Source organism: Oncorhynchus masou, chromosome 9 (assembly GCF_036934945.1).
Source record: "Oncorhynchus masou masou isolate Uvic2021 chromosome 9, UVic_Omas_1.1, whole genome shotgun sequence".
NCBI lineage: Eukaryota > Metazoa > Chordata > Actinopteri > Salmoniformes > Salmonidae > Oncorhynchus > Oncorhynchus masou.
Window position 1 is genome coordinate 76,176,536 of NC_088220.1, and position 17,528 is coordinate 76,194,063.

The 17,528-nt window shown below is 43.8% G+C and overlaps 1 protein-coding gene across 1 annotated transcript in view; it reads right to left on the reverse strand.

The window, feature by feature from the left end:
- Window positions 1–17,528, reverse strand: part of LOC135546637 (von Willebrand factor A domain-containing protein 5A-like) — a 51,385-nt gene that overhangs the window by 19,789 nt on the left and 14,068 nt on the right. Inside the window, exons 6-9 of the mRNA XM_064975227.1 lie at window positions 16,574–16,688; window positions 16,210–16,385; window positions 15,801–15,889; window positions 9,184–9,328 (exon numbers count right to left, since the gene is read on the reverse strand). Coding sequence (XP_064831299.1) covers window positions 9,184–9,328; window positions 15,801–15,889; window positions 16,210–16,385; window positions 16,574–16,688 — 525 coding nt within the window. The remainder of the gene's footprint in view (window positions 1–9,183; window positions 9,329–15,800; window positions 15,890–16,209; window positions 16,386–16,573; window positions 16,689–17,528) is intronic.

A 17,528-nucleotide genomic window follows, 5' to 3' on the forward strand; every position in this document is an offset into this window, starting at 1 on the left:
GATTCTTCAAAGTAGCCACCCTTTGCCTAATTAACAGCTTTGCACACTCTTGGCATTCTCTCAACCAGCTTCACCTGGAATGCTTTTCCAACGGTCTTGAAGGGGTTCCCACATATGCTGATGGGACGGTCGTCGGTGGAAGAAGGTGAGGACCAAAGCACAGCGTGGTACTTGTTCATGTTAAAAAGCACAACCGAAACAGCTCCATCAGGTGCAACACACACTGGGTCCTGTGTGGCTCAGTCGGTAGAGCATGGCGCTTGCAACGCCAAGCGTCGTGGGTTCGTTTCCCGCTAGGGCCACCCATATGTAAAAGTAGTGGCCCCAGCCGACTTGTAAGTCGCTTTGGACAAAAGCGTCTGCTAAATGGGATATATATTATTATATAAACAGAAAGTATAATCACGCACAACTCAAGGGTGAAAACAGGCTTCCCAAGTATGGTTCTCAATCAGGGACAATGATTGACAGCTGCCTCTGATTGAGAACAATATCAGGCCAAACACAGAAATACCAAATCATAGAAAAAATAACATAGACTGCCCACCCAACTCATGCCCTGACCATACTAAAACAAAGACATCACAAAGGAACTAAGATCAGAACGTGACAGCTGAGCACTTGTTGGCTGCTTTTCCTTCCCTCTGCAGGCCGACTCATCCCAAACCATCTCAATTGGGTTGAGGTTGGGTGATTGTGGAGGCCAGGTCATCTGATGCAGTACCCCATCACTCTCCTTCTTATATAATAGCCCTTACAGAGCTTAGAGGTGTGTTGGGTCATTGTCCTGGTTAAGTGTGCCTTGAACTCTAAATAAAATCACTGACAGTGTCACCAGCAAATCACCCCCACACCATCACACCTCCTGCATGCTTCACGGTGGGAACTACACATGCAGAGATCATCCGTTCACCTACTCTGCATCTCACAAAGACACGGCAGTTGGAACCCCAAATCTCAAATTTGGACAGGTTTTGCTCGCATGAGGTGGAGTATATAATGATAAGCAGTAGACCACACTATCAACCGAGAGGGTTATCTGTATTTTTCGTAGCTGTCTACATAACACCACAGACCGATAATGGCACTAAGACTGCCCTCAATGAGCTGTATTTAGCCATAAGAAAATAGGAAAACACTAATCCAGAGGCGGCACTCCTTGTGGCCGAGGACTTTATTGCAGGGAAACTGAAATCCATTCTAACAAATTTCTATCAGCATGTTAAATGTGCAACCAACCACCTTTCCTCCACACACAGAAGTGTAACCAAGCTCTCCCTCGCCCTCCATTTGGCAAATCTGACTATTATTCTATCCTCCTGATTCTTGCTTAAAAGCTAAAATTTAAGCAGGAAGCACCAGTGACTCGGTCAATTAAAAAGAGGTCAGATGAAGCAAATACTAAGCTACAGGACTGTTTTACTAGCACAGACTGGAATATATTCCGGGATTCTTCCGATGGCATCGAGGAGTATACCACATCAGTCAATGGCTTCATCAATAAGTGCATCAATGATGCTCCCCCCAACAGTGACCATACGTCTTCACTGACATTTTCAACCTCTCCCTGTCCAGGCCACCATAGTCCCTGTGCCCAAGAACACTAAGGTAACCTGCCTAACTGACTACCAACCCGTAGCACTCACCTCTGTAGCCATGAAGTGTTTTGAAAGCTGGTCATGGCTCACATCAACACCATTATCCCAGAAACCATAGACCCACTCCAACTTGGAAACCGCCCTATCAGATCCACAGATGATGCAATCTCTATTGCACTCCACAATTCCCCACCTAGGCAAAAGGAACACCTATGTGAGAATGCTATTAATTGACTACAAATCAGCGTTCAACACTCAAAGCTCATCAATAAGCTAAAGATCCTGGGACTAAACACCTCCCTCTGCAACTGGATCCTGGACTTCCTGACAGGCCGCCCACAGGTAGTAAAAGTAGGTAACAACACATCCGCCACGCTGATCCTCAACACAAGGGTCCCTCAGGGGTGCGTACTCAGTCCCCTCCTGTACTCCCTGTAAACTCATGACTGCACGGCCAGGTACGACTCCAACACAACAGTGATCACTGACAATGACGAGACAGCCTATAGGGAGGAGATCAGAGACCTACCCGTTTGGTGCCAGGACTACAACCTCTCCCTCAATGTGATGAAGTCTAAGGAGATGATTGTGGACTACAGGAAAAGGAGGACCGAACACGCCCTCATTCTCATCAATGGGGCTGCAGTGGAGCAGGTTGAGAGCTTCAAGTTCATTGGTGTCCACATCAACAAACTAACATGGTCCAAGCACACCAAGACAGTTGTGAAGAGGGCATGACAAAGCCTATTCCCCAGGAGACTGAAAAGATTTGGCATGGGTTCTCAGATCCTCAAAATGTTCTACAGCTGCACCATCGAGAGCATCCTGACTGGTTGCATCACTGCCTGCGACCGCAAGGCACTACAGAGGGTAGTGCGTATGGCCCTGTATATCACTGGCATCCAGGATCTCTATACCAGGCGGTGTCAGAGGAAGACACTAAAAATTGTTAAAGACTCCAGCCACCCTAGTCATAGACTGTTCTCTCTGCTACTGCATGGCAAGCGGTACCGGGGCGCCAAGTCTAGGTCCAAGAGGCTTCTAAACAGCTTCTACCTCCAAGCCTTCTACCTCCAAGATTATTTGCATTGCCCACCCCCTCTTATACGCCGCTCCTACTCTCTGTTATTATCTATGCATAGTCTCTTTAATAACTCTAGCTACATGTACATGTTACCTCAATTATCTCGACTAACCGGTGCCCCCTCACATTGACTCTGTATCGGGACCCCCTGTATATAGTCTTGCTATTGTTATTTTACTGCTGCTCTTTAATTACTTGTTCCATTTATTTCTTATTCATATTTTTTTAACTGCATTGTTGGTTAGGGGCTTGAAAGTAAGTATTTCACTGCAATACCTGTTGTATTCAGCGCATGTGACTAATACAATTGTTTGATTTCCACCGGTCTAATGTCCATTGCTCGTGTTTCTTGGCCCAATGGGGTTTTACTTGAAATGCATTCCATGTGACTACCTCATGATGCTGGTTGAGAAAATGCCAAGAGGGTGCAAAGCAGTCATCAAGGCAAAGGGTGGCTACTTTGAAGATTTTACTTTGTTTGTTCCGGCACCTATTTGCCCAGATCCGGTACCTCTCACAGCATGATTCATTAATTATTTCACTGTTCACACTGTAGACATTCTAATAAAAGCAGTCAGCATTAAATCAAGTTGTCTCCTTGTTATTCCTCCCGCCCCCCAGAAAGACCATCATGTAAAAGCGCAGTGATCTTTCTATGTAATCATCCTATCCTGCCACACTGATTCCAGACCGGCTCTCTTTCATTGTACATAGAGGTTATGGGGAGGACCAGTGGGGTAAGTAACTGATCTTGACACAGGTCTTGGTAGTGGTGGTCAGCTAGTGAACAGGTCCCTATGTAAATCACATCACGTAACCTAGTCGTCTCCCTAATAAATTTGAATCGTGGGAAAACCAAAAAAAAAAAAGGTGAAATTCAATTGCCTTTTCTTAAGTCCAAAAAAACAGAGAAACATGGTGAATTCAACCCAGAACGTGCCAGAGAACTGTCAGAGCCGGAGGAGAGGATTGAGGGGCATTACCACCGGCACCTCCACTTGCCAGTAGGCCTACTAGAGAGTCAGACTCAGCGGGAGAGGGAGACGGGGAGCTGGGGGGGAGGGGGGCAGTGCATCAACTGACGAAGTGCTCGGAGCAGGTGCAATTTGCAGTTCAACAACAACTAAACGTATAACCACAGCTTGTCATGCAGAATTCAAAGTTGGGCTGTACAACATGCAAAAAGGTAAGGAGCATCGGTCTAGAAATGACTGAAGAGATTAAACTACAAAAAGAGTGTGTGGCAGGTACAGTAAATTAACATCCTATGCTTCAGACATATAAAAACAAGAGCCCTCAGAAAGAAGGTTTTTGAACATGCCTGAACCAAGGCACATTTGGTGGCAGAAAGCCTTGAAGACAAGGCTAAAGAGGACACCTATGTTAACACTCAAAATAAAAAAACAAATAGCCACTACAGCCAGAGTCTTCAGAACAGCCTTAGAAGGTTAAATATCACAGTCACATACACGCTCATGGATTCGAGCAAGAAGTTGACTCTCAGGAGTTGAATGGACTTGACATGGGGAGAGTCATTGTGAGAGGTTTTAAAAACTCAAGGTAGGACATTGTTTTCCCTTTACCTTCACAGCATAGAACAAGTTTGTAATGTGAATATGTGCTTCATATTACCACAGGCAGGAGGCCTATATATTCTCATGTGTGTGTTCTGCAGTATTTTTAGTTACTTAACTAGGCAAGTCAGTTAAGAACAAATTATTATTTACAATGACGGCCTACACCGGCCAAACCCGGACCACGCTGGGCCAATTGTGAGCCGCCCTATGGGACTCCCAATCACGGCCGGTTGTGATACAGCCTGGATTCGAACCAGGGTGTCTGCAGTGCCTTTAGACCGTTGCACCACTTGGGAAGCCTACATTGATTTATTTTATTGTGATATTTGTTCTGCTGCATTGTCTTGAAAATGATGTAAAATGTGTGTCTGGTAAGCCCACAGCGGCGTATGTGTGCATATGGGAGGTGTTCTGCAGTGTTGTCTAAAAATGTTGTTGAGGTCTAGAAAATTAGGCTGTCAGAAATTCGGACTTGTGTAAGCCCCACAGCTATACTCAAGTATAGTATATACCTACCCTCAGTTTTATAACTGGGAATGTACAGTTATTTGTGTAAAACTAACATGGAAATAGGACTCAGACTCATCCTCTGGATTCAAAACAGAAGTCCTAACTCTCATGGTATTGTAGGTCAAAGTACAATATTTGTATGTTAAGAAACAAAAGACAAAACACAGCTCAATAAAAACCGTCCAACCTCTAGTAGAGTTTGACACACCCGTTCCTTTCCACACGCCCACTACTTTCCTTTAGACACACCCACTACTTTCCTTTAGACACACCCACTCGCCCATACTCTGGTCACCATATTGGGATGCAGCTTCCTGGTAAGGTCTCTTGTGGGGGAGGGGGTGAATGTAGCGGACATTAGGTTATGGTCACGTGATTATGTACCCCCACCTGCGAACTTCAAAACCCTCGGCCCAAGAGGGAATTTCTTCATGGTCGAAAACATTGGTTGGGAGACCCGGGTTCATATGCCAGGTGTTACATATGGAAAGGTGGGAGGAGTTAAAGGTGTTTCAGGAGGAAACTGTATGAATCACATTAAGGCATTTAAAAGACCGAAGAGTGAGGTGATTGGAAAGAAAAGACAGTCTCACCACAATATATTTTGGACATATTTTTAAAAACTCCATTGTGGACCACTCAGAGTTTAGATACTAGGAAACAACTTAGTCAAACGTGGTACAATGGTCCCTTTGGTGTCATCTATAATACATGACATCAACTACATTATTGGTAACAGTTATTTAAACAATAAGGCCCGAGGTGGTGTGGTTCATGGCAAATATACCACAACTAACGACGCACATGGAGTGTGTGGACACAGTCCTTAGCCGTGGTATATTGGCCATATATCACAAGGGTGCCTTATTGCTATTACAAATACATGTTATCATACCAGTGATATACAGTCTGATACCACTGCTGTCAGCCAATCATTCAGGTTCTCGAACCATCCAGTTTATAATATACATTACGTCATCAACACATGTATGCATAAACCAAACTAAATACAGTCAATAAAAATTACATGCAGGCATTTATAAAGAAACGTCTCCGTTGGAGGAAAAGGTGGCAGGCTTTGGCAGAGGCATTTATACTGAACAAAAATATAACATGTTGGTCCCATGTTTCATGAGCTGAAATAAAAGATCCCCGAAATGTTCCATATGCACAAAAAGCTTATTGGTCTCAAATTGTGGCCACATTTCTTGACTTCCCCGGTTAGTGAGCATTTCTCCTTTGCCAAGATAATCCATCCACCTGACAGGTGTGGCATACCAAGAAGCTGAATAAACAGCATGATCACTATACAGGTGCTGGGGTCAACAAAAGGCCACATTAAAATGCACTTTGGACAAACACCACAATTCCATAAATGTCCTTGAGGGAGCGCGCAATTGGCGTGCTGACTGCAGGAATGTCCACCAGAGCTGTTGTCAGAGAATTGAATATCTCTACCAAACACCACCTCCAATGTTGTTTTAGAGAATTTGGAAGAACGTCCAACCGGCCTCACAACCGCAGACCACGTGTAACCACGTAAGCCCAGGACCTCCACATCCGCCTTCTTCCTCGTCAGGATCATCTGAGACCAGCCACCTGGAGAGCTGATGAAACTGAGGGGTATTTCTGTCTGTAATAATGCCCTTTAGTGGGGTGAAACTCAATTTGATTGGCTGGGCCTGGATCCCCCAGTGGTTGGGCTTGGCCTCAAAATGGACGGGCCAATGGCTGCGCCCCTACCCAGTCATGTGAAACCTAAGAGTAGGGCCTTATCAATGTATTTCAATTGACTGATTTCCTTTTATGAACTGTCAGTGGTGGAAAAGGTACCCAATTGTCATACATGAGTAAAAGTATAGATACATGAGTAACTTTCTATTAAAGTAAAAGTGAATGTCAACCTGTAAAATACTACTTGAGTAAAAGTATTCGGTTTTAAATATACTTTAGTATGAAAAGTACATGTAATTGCTCAAATAAACTTAAGTATTAAAAGTAGATTTAAAATAACTTATTTACCATTTTCTTGTTTTTTTTTACATATATTTTCTTTTAAAGTTTTTACCCCTTTTTCTCCCCAATTTCATGGTATCCAATTGTTGTAGTAGCTACAATATTGTCTCATCGCTCGGGAGAGACGAATGTTGAAAGTCATGCGTCCTCCAATACACAACCCAACCAGACGCACTGCTTCTTAACACAGCGCACATGCAACCCAGAAGCCAGCCGCACCAATGTGCCGGAGGAAACACTGTGTTCCTGGTAACCTTGGTTAGCGCGCACTGTGCCCGTCCCGCCACAGGAGTCGCTGGTGTGCGATGAGACAAGGACAATCTCTACAGACCAAGCCCTCCCTAACCCGGATGACGCTACGCCAATTGTGTGTCGCCCCACGGGCCTCCCGGTCATGACAGAGCCTGGGTGCGAACCCAGGGTCTGCTGATGGCACAGCTGGTGCTGCAGTACAGCCACCCTTAACCTTAACCACTGCGCCACCCGGGAGGCCCCCATTTTCTTGTTTTTAAAATGTATGGATAGACAGGGGCACACACACCAAAATTATTTACAAAAGGTCCATGTGTGTTGATAATTGCGTGAATTTCACAATTTTCCTGTCCTGCTAAGCATTCAACATGTAATGAGTACTTTGGTTTGTCAGGGAAAATGTATGGAGTAAAAATTACAATGTGTGTGTTTGGAATATAGTGAAGTAAAAGTAGTCAAAAATATAAATAGTAAAGTTACCCCAAAAAACGAATTAAGTAGTACTTGAAGGTATTTTTACTAAAGTATTTTACACCACTGTGAACTGTAAACCTTTGAAATTGTTATATGTAGCATTTATATTTGTCACACCCTGACCATAGTTTGCTTTGTATGTTTCTATGATTTGTTTGGTCAGGGTGTGATATGAGTGGGCATTCTATGTTTCATGTCTAGTTTGTCTAGTTCTATGTTTGGCCTGATATGGTTCTCAATCAGAGGCAGGTGTGAGTCATTGTCTCTGATTGGGAACCATATTTAGGTAGCCTGTTTGTTGTTGGGTTTTGTGGGTGATTGTTCCTGTGTTGGTTTGCACCAGTTTAGGCTGTTTCGGTTTTCACGTTACGTTTATTGTTTTTGTATTGATTCGTGTTTCCTTTGTTTTATTAAACATGAATCTCAATAGCCACGCCGCATTTTGGTCCGACTCTCCTTCACATAAAGAAAGCCGTTACAATATTTTTGTTCAGTAGAAATGATTTTCACTGTAGCGGGAGAGCTGATGAAAAAGGATAATCGCTAATGTCAGTGTATAACCCACAGTAAAGATCATCCCAACTGTCAGTGTATAACCCACAGTAAATATCATCCCAACTGTCAGTGTATAACCCACAGTGAAGATCATCCCAACTGTCAGTGTATAACCCACAGTAAAGATCATCCCAACTGTCAGTGTACAACCCTCAGTAAAGATCATCCCAACTGTCAGTGTATAACCCACAGTGAAGATCATCCCAACTGTCAGTGTATAACCCACAGTGATGATCATCCCAACTGTCAGTGTATAACCCACAGTAAAGATCACCCCAACTGTCAGTGTATAACCCACAGTGAACATCATCCCAACTGTCAGTGTATAACCCACAGTGAAGATCATCCCAACGGTCAGTGTATAACCCACAGTGAAGATCAGCCCAACTGTCAGTGTATAACCCACAGTAAAGATCATCCCTAATATCACTGTATAACCCACAGTAAAGATCATCCCAACTGTCAGTGTATAACCCACAGTAAAGATCATCCCTACTGTCAGTGTATAACCCACAGTGAAGATCAGCCCAACTGTCAGTGTATAACCCACAGTAAAGATCATCCCTAATATCACTGTATAACCCACAGTAAAGATCATCCCAACTGTCAGTGTATAACCCACAGTAAAGGTCATCCCTACTGTCAGTGTATAACCCACAGTAAAGATCATCCCAACTGTCAGTGTATAACCCACAGTAAAGATCATCCCAACTGTCAGTGTATAACCCACAGTGAAGATCAGCCCAACTGTCAGTGTATAACCCACAGTAAAGATCATCCCTAATATCACTGTATAACCCACAGTAAAGATCATCCCAACTGTCAGTGTATAACCCACAGTAAAGGTCATCCCTACTGTCAGTGTATAACCCACAGTAAAGTTCATCCCTACTGTCAGTGTATAACCCACAGTAAAGATCATCCCAACTGTCAGTGTATAACCCACTGTAAAGATCATCCTTACTGTCAGTGTATAACCCACAGTGAAGATCATCCCAACTGTCAGTGTATAACCCACAGTAAAGTAATGCATGAGCTTCTCAATGGAACCATCGTTACAGAAAGTGCAGACACATTTATCTATGGGGTGTTTGTTTATGTAAGGTGTGTAAGTTACCTGTCTGGGCTGGTCAGGGAGGCAGGGCTGGCTGTAGATATGTTTTAAAGGCTGGAGGATCTCTGTACCTCCAAGGTCAGCCCTCATTGCCTTCACCTTCAGCAGAGCCTCATCCATGGTCTTCTGGCTGTACTCCACACTCTTACTGATGTCCAGATAGACATACACACACAAGGTCAAAGGGTCATCACCACAACATATTATAGGACATGGACATTTTAATATTACCCTACCTAGAGCTGTGGCAGTCATGACATTTTGTCAGCCAAGTAATTGTCACCAAATAACTGCTGGTCTCATGGCAATTGACCGCTATTAGTATAAGCATGTGTAGCATCTCCTGGCTTCCAAGCATAGCCTTCCAAGCATAGCCTTCCAAGCATAGCCTAAACAAGCCACTGATGCAGACCTTTGGAACATCTACATTTTAAAAAGTATAATAAATCCATTTAATATAGTCACAATATCACAATATATCCATTACTTATTTTTGACAGGTCTAAAGAAACATGATATGAAGAAAATGTAGTCTATTTCTTGAAACAATATTTGTAATGTAAATAATGTTCAAAATGGTTGGTGGGACTTAAACACTAATCATATAAAATCAGTTGTTGTTATGTGATATCGTTAAGGACAATATAACTAAATAGCTGTATCTCTGAAAGTGTACACATTCAAGGGGTCAGGTTTACATCTAAATATTGTAAAACGTATATGATTAAATATTAAACTCTTTGTGAGAAGATTAAATGTGATTTTAGCCTTCTAAATGAGATAACGTTTTTTCATGGAGACTTTTGCCAAGTCAGTAACCACGCCCACGTGAGCACAAACATTATGCCAAAGGAGGGAACTCCCCTTTTTCCCCTAAAGAATTACTAGACCAGCGTGATCGACACGAGATGGTTAGAAACTCTGAAACGTTCAACAGAGAAGAACAAAATCTCAAGAGGCCAGTACACTGCCAGGTTGCTACTGGCGTGTAAAATGGTTCTAACTGTACCCTGAATAATCAAACATTGAGACCAGTATACTGACGGTGTTGAGCAGGACGTTAGGAATGGTTAGACTCTACCAGACCAGAAAATGGTAAGAGTCACTTTGAGTTAAGAAGACAAAGACTACATCGGAACATTCAGTCTGCAGCTGTTTAAGTACTTTAGTCTAGTAAACTCGACCGAGGACCACTACGTGTGTACCTTTTGAAGGACCCAGTCAAACAAGGATGAGAAGGGAAGAACATTTCCCTCTACTTATTCGATAAATAGCATGCCATCATATTACTGATAGCAACATCACAACACTTTGTCATATGAGAAATTATAGATAAAACATATCGGTGCTCATTGGACACACATTACACAACAAGTTGGAAATCGCAAATTCAACAATGAGGGCTGAGGCGCAACTGCAGCCTCAGGTTCGACCCCAGGCTGTGTCACTGCCGGCCGTGACCGGGAGACCCATGGGACGGGTCGAACAATTGGCCCAGTGTCGTCCAGATAAGGGGAGGGTTTGGCCGGCCGGGATTTCTTTTTCTCATTGTGTTCTAGCGACTCCTTGTGCCGGGCGCCTGCAAGCTGACTGCAGTCGTCAGTTCAACAGTGTTTCCCCTGACACATTGGTGCAGTTGGCTTCCGGGTTAAGCGAGCAGTGTGTCAAGAAGCAGTGAGGCTCTCGACCTTCGCCAAGTCCATAGGGGAGTTGCAGCAATGAGACAAAATCGTAACTTATGGCCAATGGCATTGCGTGAGAATGTTTATCCTTAAATTAAATACCCCCTATTCTCCAATTTTGTGTGATATCCAATTGGTAAAATTTTAATACATTGGCCATGCGGTAAATCCAGAATGACTTCTGCCGCGTTCAAGAGAACTGGGAACTCTGGGGAAAAAACTCAGACTGGAAAAATAACTGAATGGTTATTCCAAGTCGGGAATTCGGGCATCTTTCTAGAGCCCACAAGAAGGACTGCCGCGCCACCTTCCTGTTCAAGTGAGCACAGCACAATAAGGTGAGTCCAAAAATGTCTTGTATGCTGCTGCTACATAAATTATGTAATATGCCAGGGAGATACAGTGCCTTGCGAAAGTATTCGGCCCCCTTGAACTTTGCGACCTTTTGCCACATTTCAGGCTTCAAACATAAAGATATAAAACTGTATTTTTTTGTGATGAATCAACAACAAGTGGGACACAATCATGAAGTGGAACGACATTTATTAGATATTTCAAACTTTTTTAACAAATCAAAAACTGAAAAATTGGGCGTGCAAAATTATTCAGCCCCCTTAAGTTAATACTTTGTAGCGCCACCTTTTGCTGCGATTACAGCTGTAAGTCGCTTGGGGTATGTCTCTATCAGTTTTGCACATCGAGAGACTGAAATTTTTTCCCATTCCTCCTTGCAAAACAGCTCGAGCTCAGTGAGGTTGGATGGAGAGCATTTGTGAACAGCAGTTTTCAGTTCTTTCCACAGATTCTCCATTGGATTCAGGTCTCAATTCAACGGCTCAGACACAAGAGGTATGTGGCAGGGTCTACAGTCAATCACGGACTATAAGAATAAATCCAGCTCAGTCACGGACCAGGATGTCTTGCTCCCAGGCAGACTAAATAACTTTTTTGCCCGCTTTGAGGACAATACAGTGCCACTGACACGGCCTGCAACGGAAACATGCGGTCTCTCCTTCACTGCAGCCGAGGTGAGTAAAACATTTAAACGTGTTAACCCTCGCAAGGCTGCAGGCCCAGACGGCATCCCCAGCAGCACCCTCAGAGCATGCGCAGACCAGCTGTTCCTGGTGTGTTTACGGACATATTCAATCAATCCCTATACCAGTCTGCTGTTCCCACATGCTTCAAGATGGCCACCATTGTTCCTGTTCCCAAGAAAGCTAAGGTAACTGAGCTAAACGACTACCGCCCCGTAGCACTCACTTCCGTCATCATGAAGTGCTTTGAGAGACTAGTCAAGGACCATATCACCTCCACCCTACCTGACACCCTAGACCCACTCCAATTTGCTTACCGCCCAAATAGGTCCACAGACGACGCAATCTCAACCACACTGCACACTGCCCTAACCCATCTGGACAAGAGGAATACCTATGTGAGAATGCTGTTCATCGACTTCAGCTTGGCATTCAACACCATAGTACCCTCCAAGCTTGTCATCAAGCTCGAGACCCTGGGTCTCGACCCCGCCCTGTGCAACTGGGTACTGGACTTCCTGACGGGCCGCCCCCAGGTGGTGAGGGTAGGCAACAACATCCTCAACACTGGGGCCCCACAAGGGTGCGTTTTGAGCCCTCTCATGTACTCCCTGTTCACCCACGACTGCGCGGCAACGCACGCCTCCAAATCAATCATCAAGTTTGTGGACGACACAACAGTGGTAGGCTTGATTACCAACAATGACGAGACGGCCTACAGGGAGGAGGTGAGGGCCAACGGAGTGTGGTGTCAGGACAATAACCTCACACTCAACATCAACAAAACTAAGGAGATGATTGTGGACTTCAGGAAACAGCAGAGGGAACACCCCCCTATCCACATCGATGGAACAGTAGTGGAGAGGGTAGTAAGTTTCAAGTTCCTCGGCATACACATCACAGACAAACTGAATTGGTCCACTCACACAGACCGCATCGTGAAGAAGGCGCAGCAGCGCCTCTTCAACCTCAGGAGGCTGAAGAAATTCGGCTTGTCACCAAAAGCACTCACAAACTTCTACAGATGCACAATCGAGAGCATCCTGGCGGGCTATATCACCGCCTGGTACGGCAACTGCTCCGCCCACAACAGTAAGGCTCTCCAGAGGGTAGTGAGGTCTGCACAACGTATCACCGGGGGCAAACTACCTGCCCTCCAGGACACCTACACCACCCGATGTTACAGGAAGGCCACAAAGATCATCAAGGACAACACCCACCGGAGCCACTGCCTGTTCACCCCGCTATCATCCAGAAGGCAAGGTCAGTACAGGTGCATCAAAGCTGGGACCGAGAGACTGAAAAACAGCTTCTATCTCAAGGCTATCAGACTGTTAAACAGCAACCACTGACATTGAGTGGCTGCTGCCAACACACTGACTCAACTCCAGCCACTTTAATAATGGGAATTGATGGGAAAGGATGTAAAATATATCACTAGCCACTTTAAACAATGCTACCTAATATAATGTTTACATACCCTACATTATTCATCTCATATGCATACGTATATACTGTACTCTATCATCTACTGCATCCTTATGTAATACATGTATCACTAGCCACTTTAACTATGCCACTTTGTTTACATACTCATCTCATATGTATATACTGTACTCGATACCATCTACTGTATCTTGCCTATGCTGCTCTGCACCATCACTCATTCATATCTTTATGTACATATTCTTTATCCCCAAACACTGTGTATAAGAAATTAGTTTTGGAATTGTTAGTTAGATTACTTGTTGGTTATTACTTCATTGTCGGAACTGGAAGCACAAGCATTTCCCTACACTCGCATTAACATCTGCTAACCATGTGTATGTGACAAATAACATTTGATTTGATTTGATTTGGTTCTGAAAAGAAAGCTCTGCTTTTGGGACAGCTTTATGTTGGCCCTAACATTTTGTGGGCACCATTTGTCACCGTTATAGGTCAATACATGTATTGTTTAGTGTTGTGGCTTTGCTGGCATGAATCAACATCTTTTGTTGCTGTTGTTTGACCCACCAAGATTTACATGATAAAATCACCACTGATAATACATCAATCTACTTGCACATCATCATCTGCACATCTATCACACCAGTGTTAATGCTAAATTGTAATTACTTCGCCACTATGGCCTATTTATTGCCTTACCTCCTTACTTCATTTGCACACACTGTATACAGATTTTTCTATTGTGTTATTGTTTATTCCATGTGTAACTCTGCGTTGTAATTTGTCGCACTGCTTTGCTTTATCTTGGCCAGGTCGCAGTTGTAAAAGAGAACTTGTTCTGAACTGAACTACCTGGTTAAATAAAGGTGCAAAAAAAGAGAAAAAAAATCACAAGTGATATTCTAACATTGTCACCCATCAGACTGTTCTTAATTGAATGTTGTCTTTACATTTAATAAATGAGTGATATTTATTTTGACTTAGAATGGACCATTATCATGCACATGTCTCAGAACAGGGGCATGAGAAAATAGTACTTCAATAGCAAATAGAGGACTATGCACATAAATAGCGAATGGAGGACTGCACATAAATAGCGAATGGAGGACACTTTTGCCATGGTTCATTTTCATGAGCAATGTGCTTAATATTAGGAAAGTTGATGAATAAATATAGCAGGCCTAGCCTATAGAGGCCATCAAAACTCTGTTTTCTCACGCAATTGCATAGCCTACAGAAATGTTGCACAACATGAGCTCATGGGCTCTCATGAAGTGTTTGATGACATTTGCATTGATGTCAGATTGATTAGAGGGACAATAGAGTGCTGAGTACCAGGAAGGTAGAACGTTTGCTAGATTATTAATGACCATCAGCAGCATCAGAGCTTGGAGAAGCCTAACTACAGTGACTAAACGGTCATGTGGAATTTGACTGCCTTCAGGACTTGTGACAGGTGGTGTGGCGGTAATACAGTCAACGTGAAGGCTCTACCCCTACCTGCTGCAAATGATTAGCTCATCGTTCTGCCCCTGAAAAATACTGGAGGCCTCAGCCTCCAGTATTTATGCTGCAGTATTTTATGTGTCGGGGGGCTAGGGTCAGTTTGTTATATCTGGAGTACTTCTACTGTCTTATCCGGTGTCCTGTGTGAATTTCAGTATGCTCTCTCTAATTCTCTCTTTCTTTCTCTCTCTCGGAGGACCTGAGCCCAAGGACCATGCCTCAGGACTACCTGGCCTGATGACTTCATGCTGTCCACAGTCCACCTGGCTGTGCTACTGCTCCAGTTTCAACTGTTCTGCCTGCAGCTATGGAATCCTGACCTTTTCACCGGACGTGCTACCTGTCCCAGACTTACTGTTTTCAACTCTCTAGAGACAGCAGGAGTGGTAGAGATACTCTTAATGATCGGCTATGAAAAGCCAACTAACATTTACTCCTGAGGTGCTTACTTGCTGCACCCTCGACAACTACTGTGATTATTATTATTTGACCATGCTGGTCATTTATGAACATTTGAACATCTTGGCCATGTTCTGTTATAATCTCTACCCGGCACAGCCAGAAGAGGACTGGCCATCCCTCATAGCCTGGTTCCTCTCTAGGTTTCTTCCTAGGTTTTGGCCATTCTAGGGAGTTTTTCCAAGCCACCGTGCTTCTACACCTGCATTGCTTGCTGTTTGGGGTTTTAGCCTGGGTTTCTGTATAGCACTTTGAGATATCAGCTGATGTACAAAGGGCTATATAAATAAATTTGATTTGAAATAAAATAAAAGATGTAAACATTAACTGTCAAACACTGTCACTGATTATCTTTGGATTTGGACTACATGGTACAACATACATGATAAAACCCTAGAATGACACAGCTAAATGTGTAAAAAACTGAACTCCTCAGACACTGACTTGAACTGATTGAGACGAGGGTTTGGAAGGAGAAAACACTTACGGAAAGAAGGACTCATATCTGGACCCAAAACCGATGATGTTGAAGTAGCAGCCCATTGGCAGGCTTTTTAGCAAGAGGAGCAGAGTATCCTGCAAGAGAGAAATTCAACAAGTTTCTTTACTCTTCAATAAACCATATAGGACAATCGTAAAGACCAGAAGAATACAGCATAACCACTGTGCACTGGATTTCACTCTAAACTACCTCTTGGTGACTCCTGTGCAGATGGAGATGTTAATTTACTAGTGCAGGTGTGTGTGTGTGTGTGTGTGTGTGTGTGTGTGTGTGTGTGTGTGTGTGTGTGTGTGTGTGTGTGTGTGTGTGTGTGTGTGTGTGTGTGTGTGTGTGTGTGTGTGTGTGTGTGTGTGTGCGTGCGTGTGTGTGTGTGTGTGTGTATATACCCTGGCACTGTGTATATGCTGGCACTGTCCTGAACCCCAGACCCATTGTGCATGGAGAATGACATGCTGCCAGAGCGATCCACAACAAAAAGGAATTCCCCGAGTGAGGTCATCGATGACATCACATCGTTGGGGAACTCTGGGTACAGGCTCAGCATGACCACTGGGTCGCCCATCAGAGAGCCTGGGAGCAATAAAGAGAGACAGACAGAGAGAGAGAAGTGTTCAACAGCTCCTCTTTCTCCATCTCTACATCTACTGTATCTTCTGTCTCACCATGTTAGTCTATGTAAACATGGATTAAGGTAGTAGACTAGACTACTCATTGATCTCATCTCCACACATCTACAACAGAGTACCCCCCCCCCTCACCTGGCTTGGCAGAAGTCTGTGCTGCCTCTACTATAGCAGTAGGCTGATGGGTGTCTTGGTAATACAACAACAGCTCAACGTCCCGGTCAAACTGATGACCTGCAGCCAGATTGACCTGCAGTTAGAACAACATTCACATGAAGACAGAGCAGTCAGAGGGAATTTACCAACTATGAAGGATTCTGATGGTTCATGATGCTAGTGAGAGTGCACACACACAGTCATACTGTACACACAGACATTCATACGTACGTACAGTACCAGTCAAAAGTTTGGACACACCAACTCATTCAAGAGGTTTTTCTTAATTTTTACATTCAAGAATAATAGTGAAGACATCAAAACTATGAAATAACACATACTTTCTTCAAAGTTGTCACCCTTTGCCTTAATGACAGCTTTGCACACTCTTGGCATTCTCTCAACCAGCTTCACCAGGAATGCTTTTCCAACAGTCTTGAAGGAGATCCCACAGATACTGAGCACTTGTTGGCTGCTTTTCCTTCACTCATTCCAAACTATCTAAAATGGGTTGAGGTCGGGTGATTGTGGAGGCCAGGTCATCTGATGCAACACTCAATCACTCTCTTTCTTGGTCAAATTGCCCTTACACAGCCTGAAGGTGTTGTCCTTTTGATGAACAAATAATAATTCCACTAAGTGCAAACCAGATGGGATGGCGTATCGCTGCAGAATTCTGTGGTAGACCTGCTAGTTAATTGTGCCTTAAATTCGAAATAAAATCACTGACAGTGTCACCAGCAAATCATCGCCACACTATCACATCTCTTCCATGCTTCACAGTGGGAACCATATATGCAGAGATCATCCGTTCACCTATTTTGAATCTCATAAAGACACAGCGGTTGGAACCAAAAATCTCAAATTTGGACTCATCAGACCAAAGGACAGATTTCCACCGGTCTAATGTCCATTGCTCGTGTTTCTTGGCCCA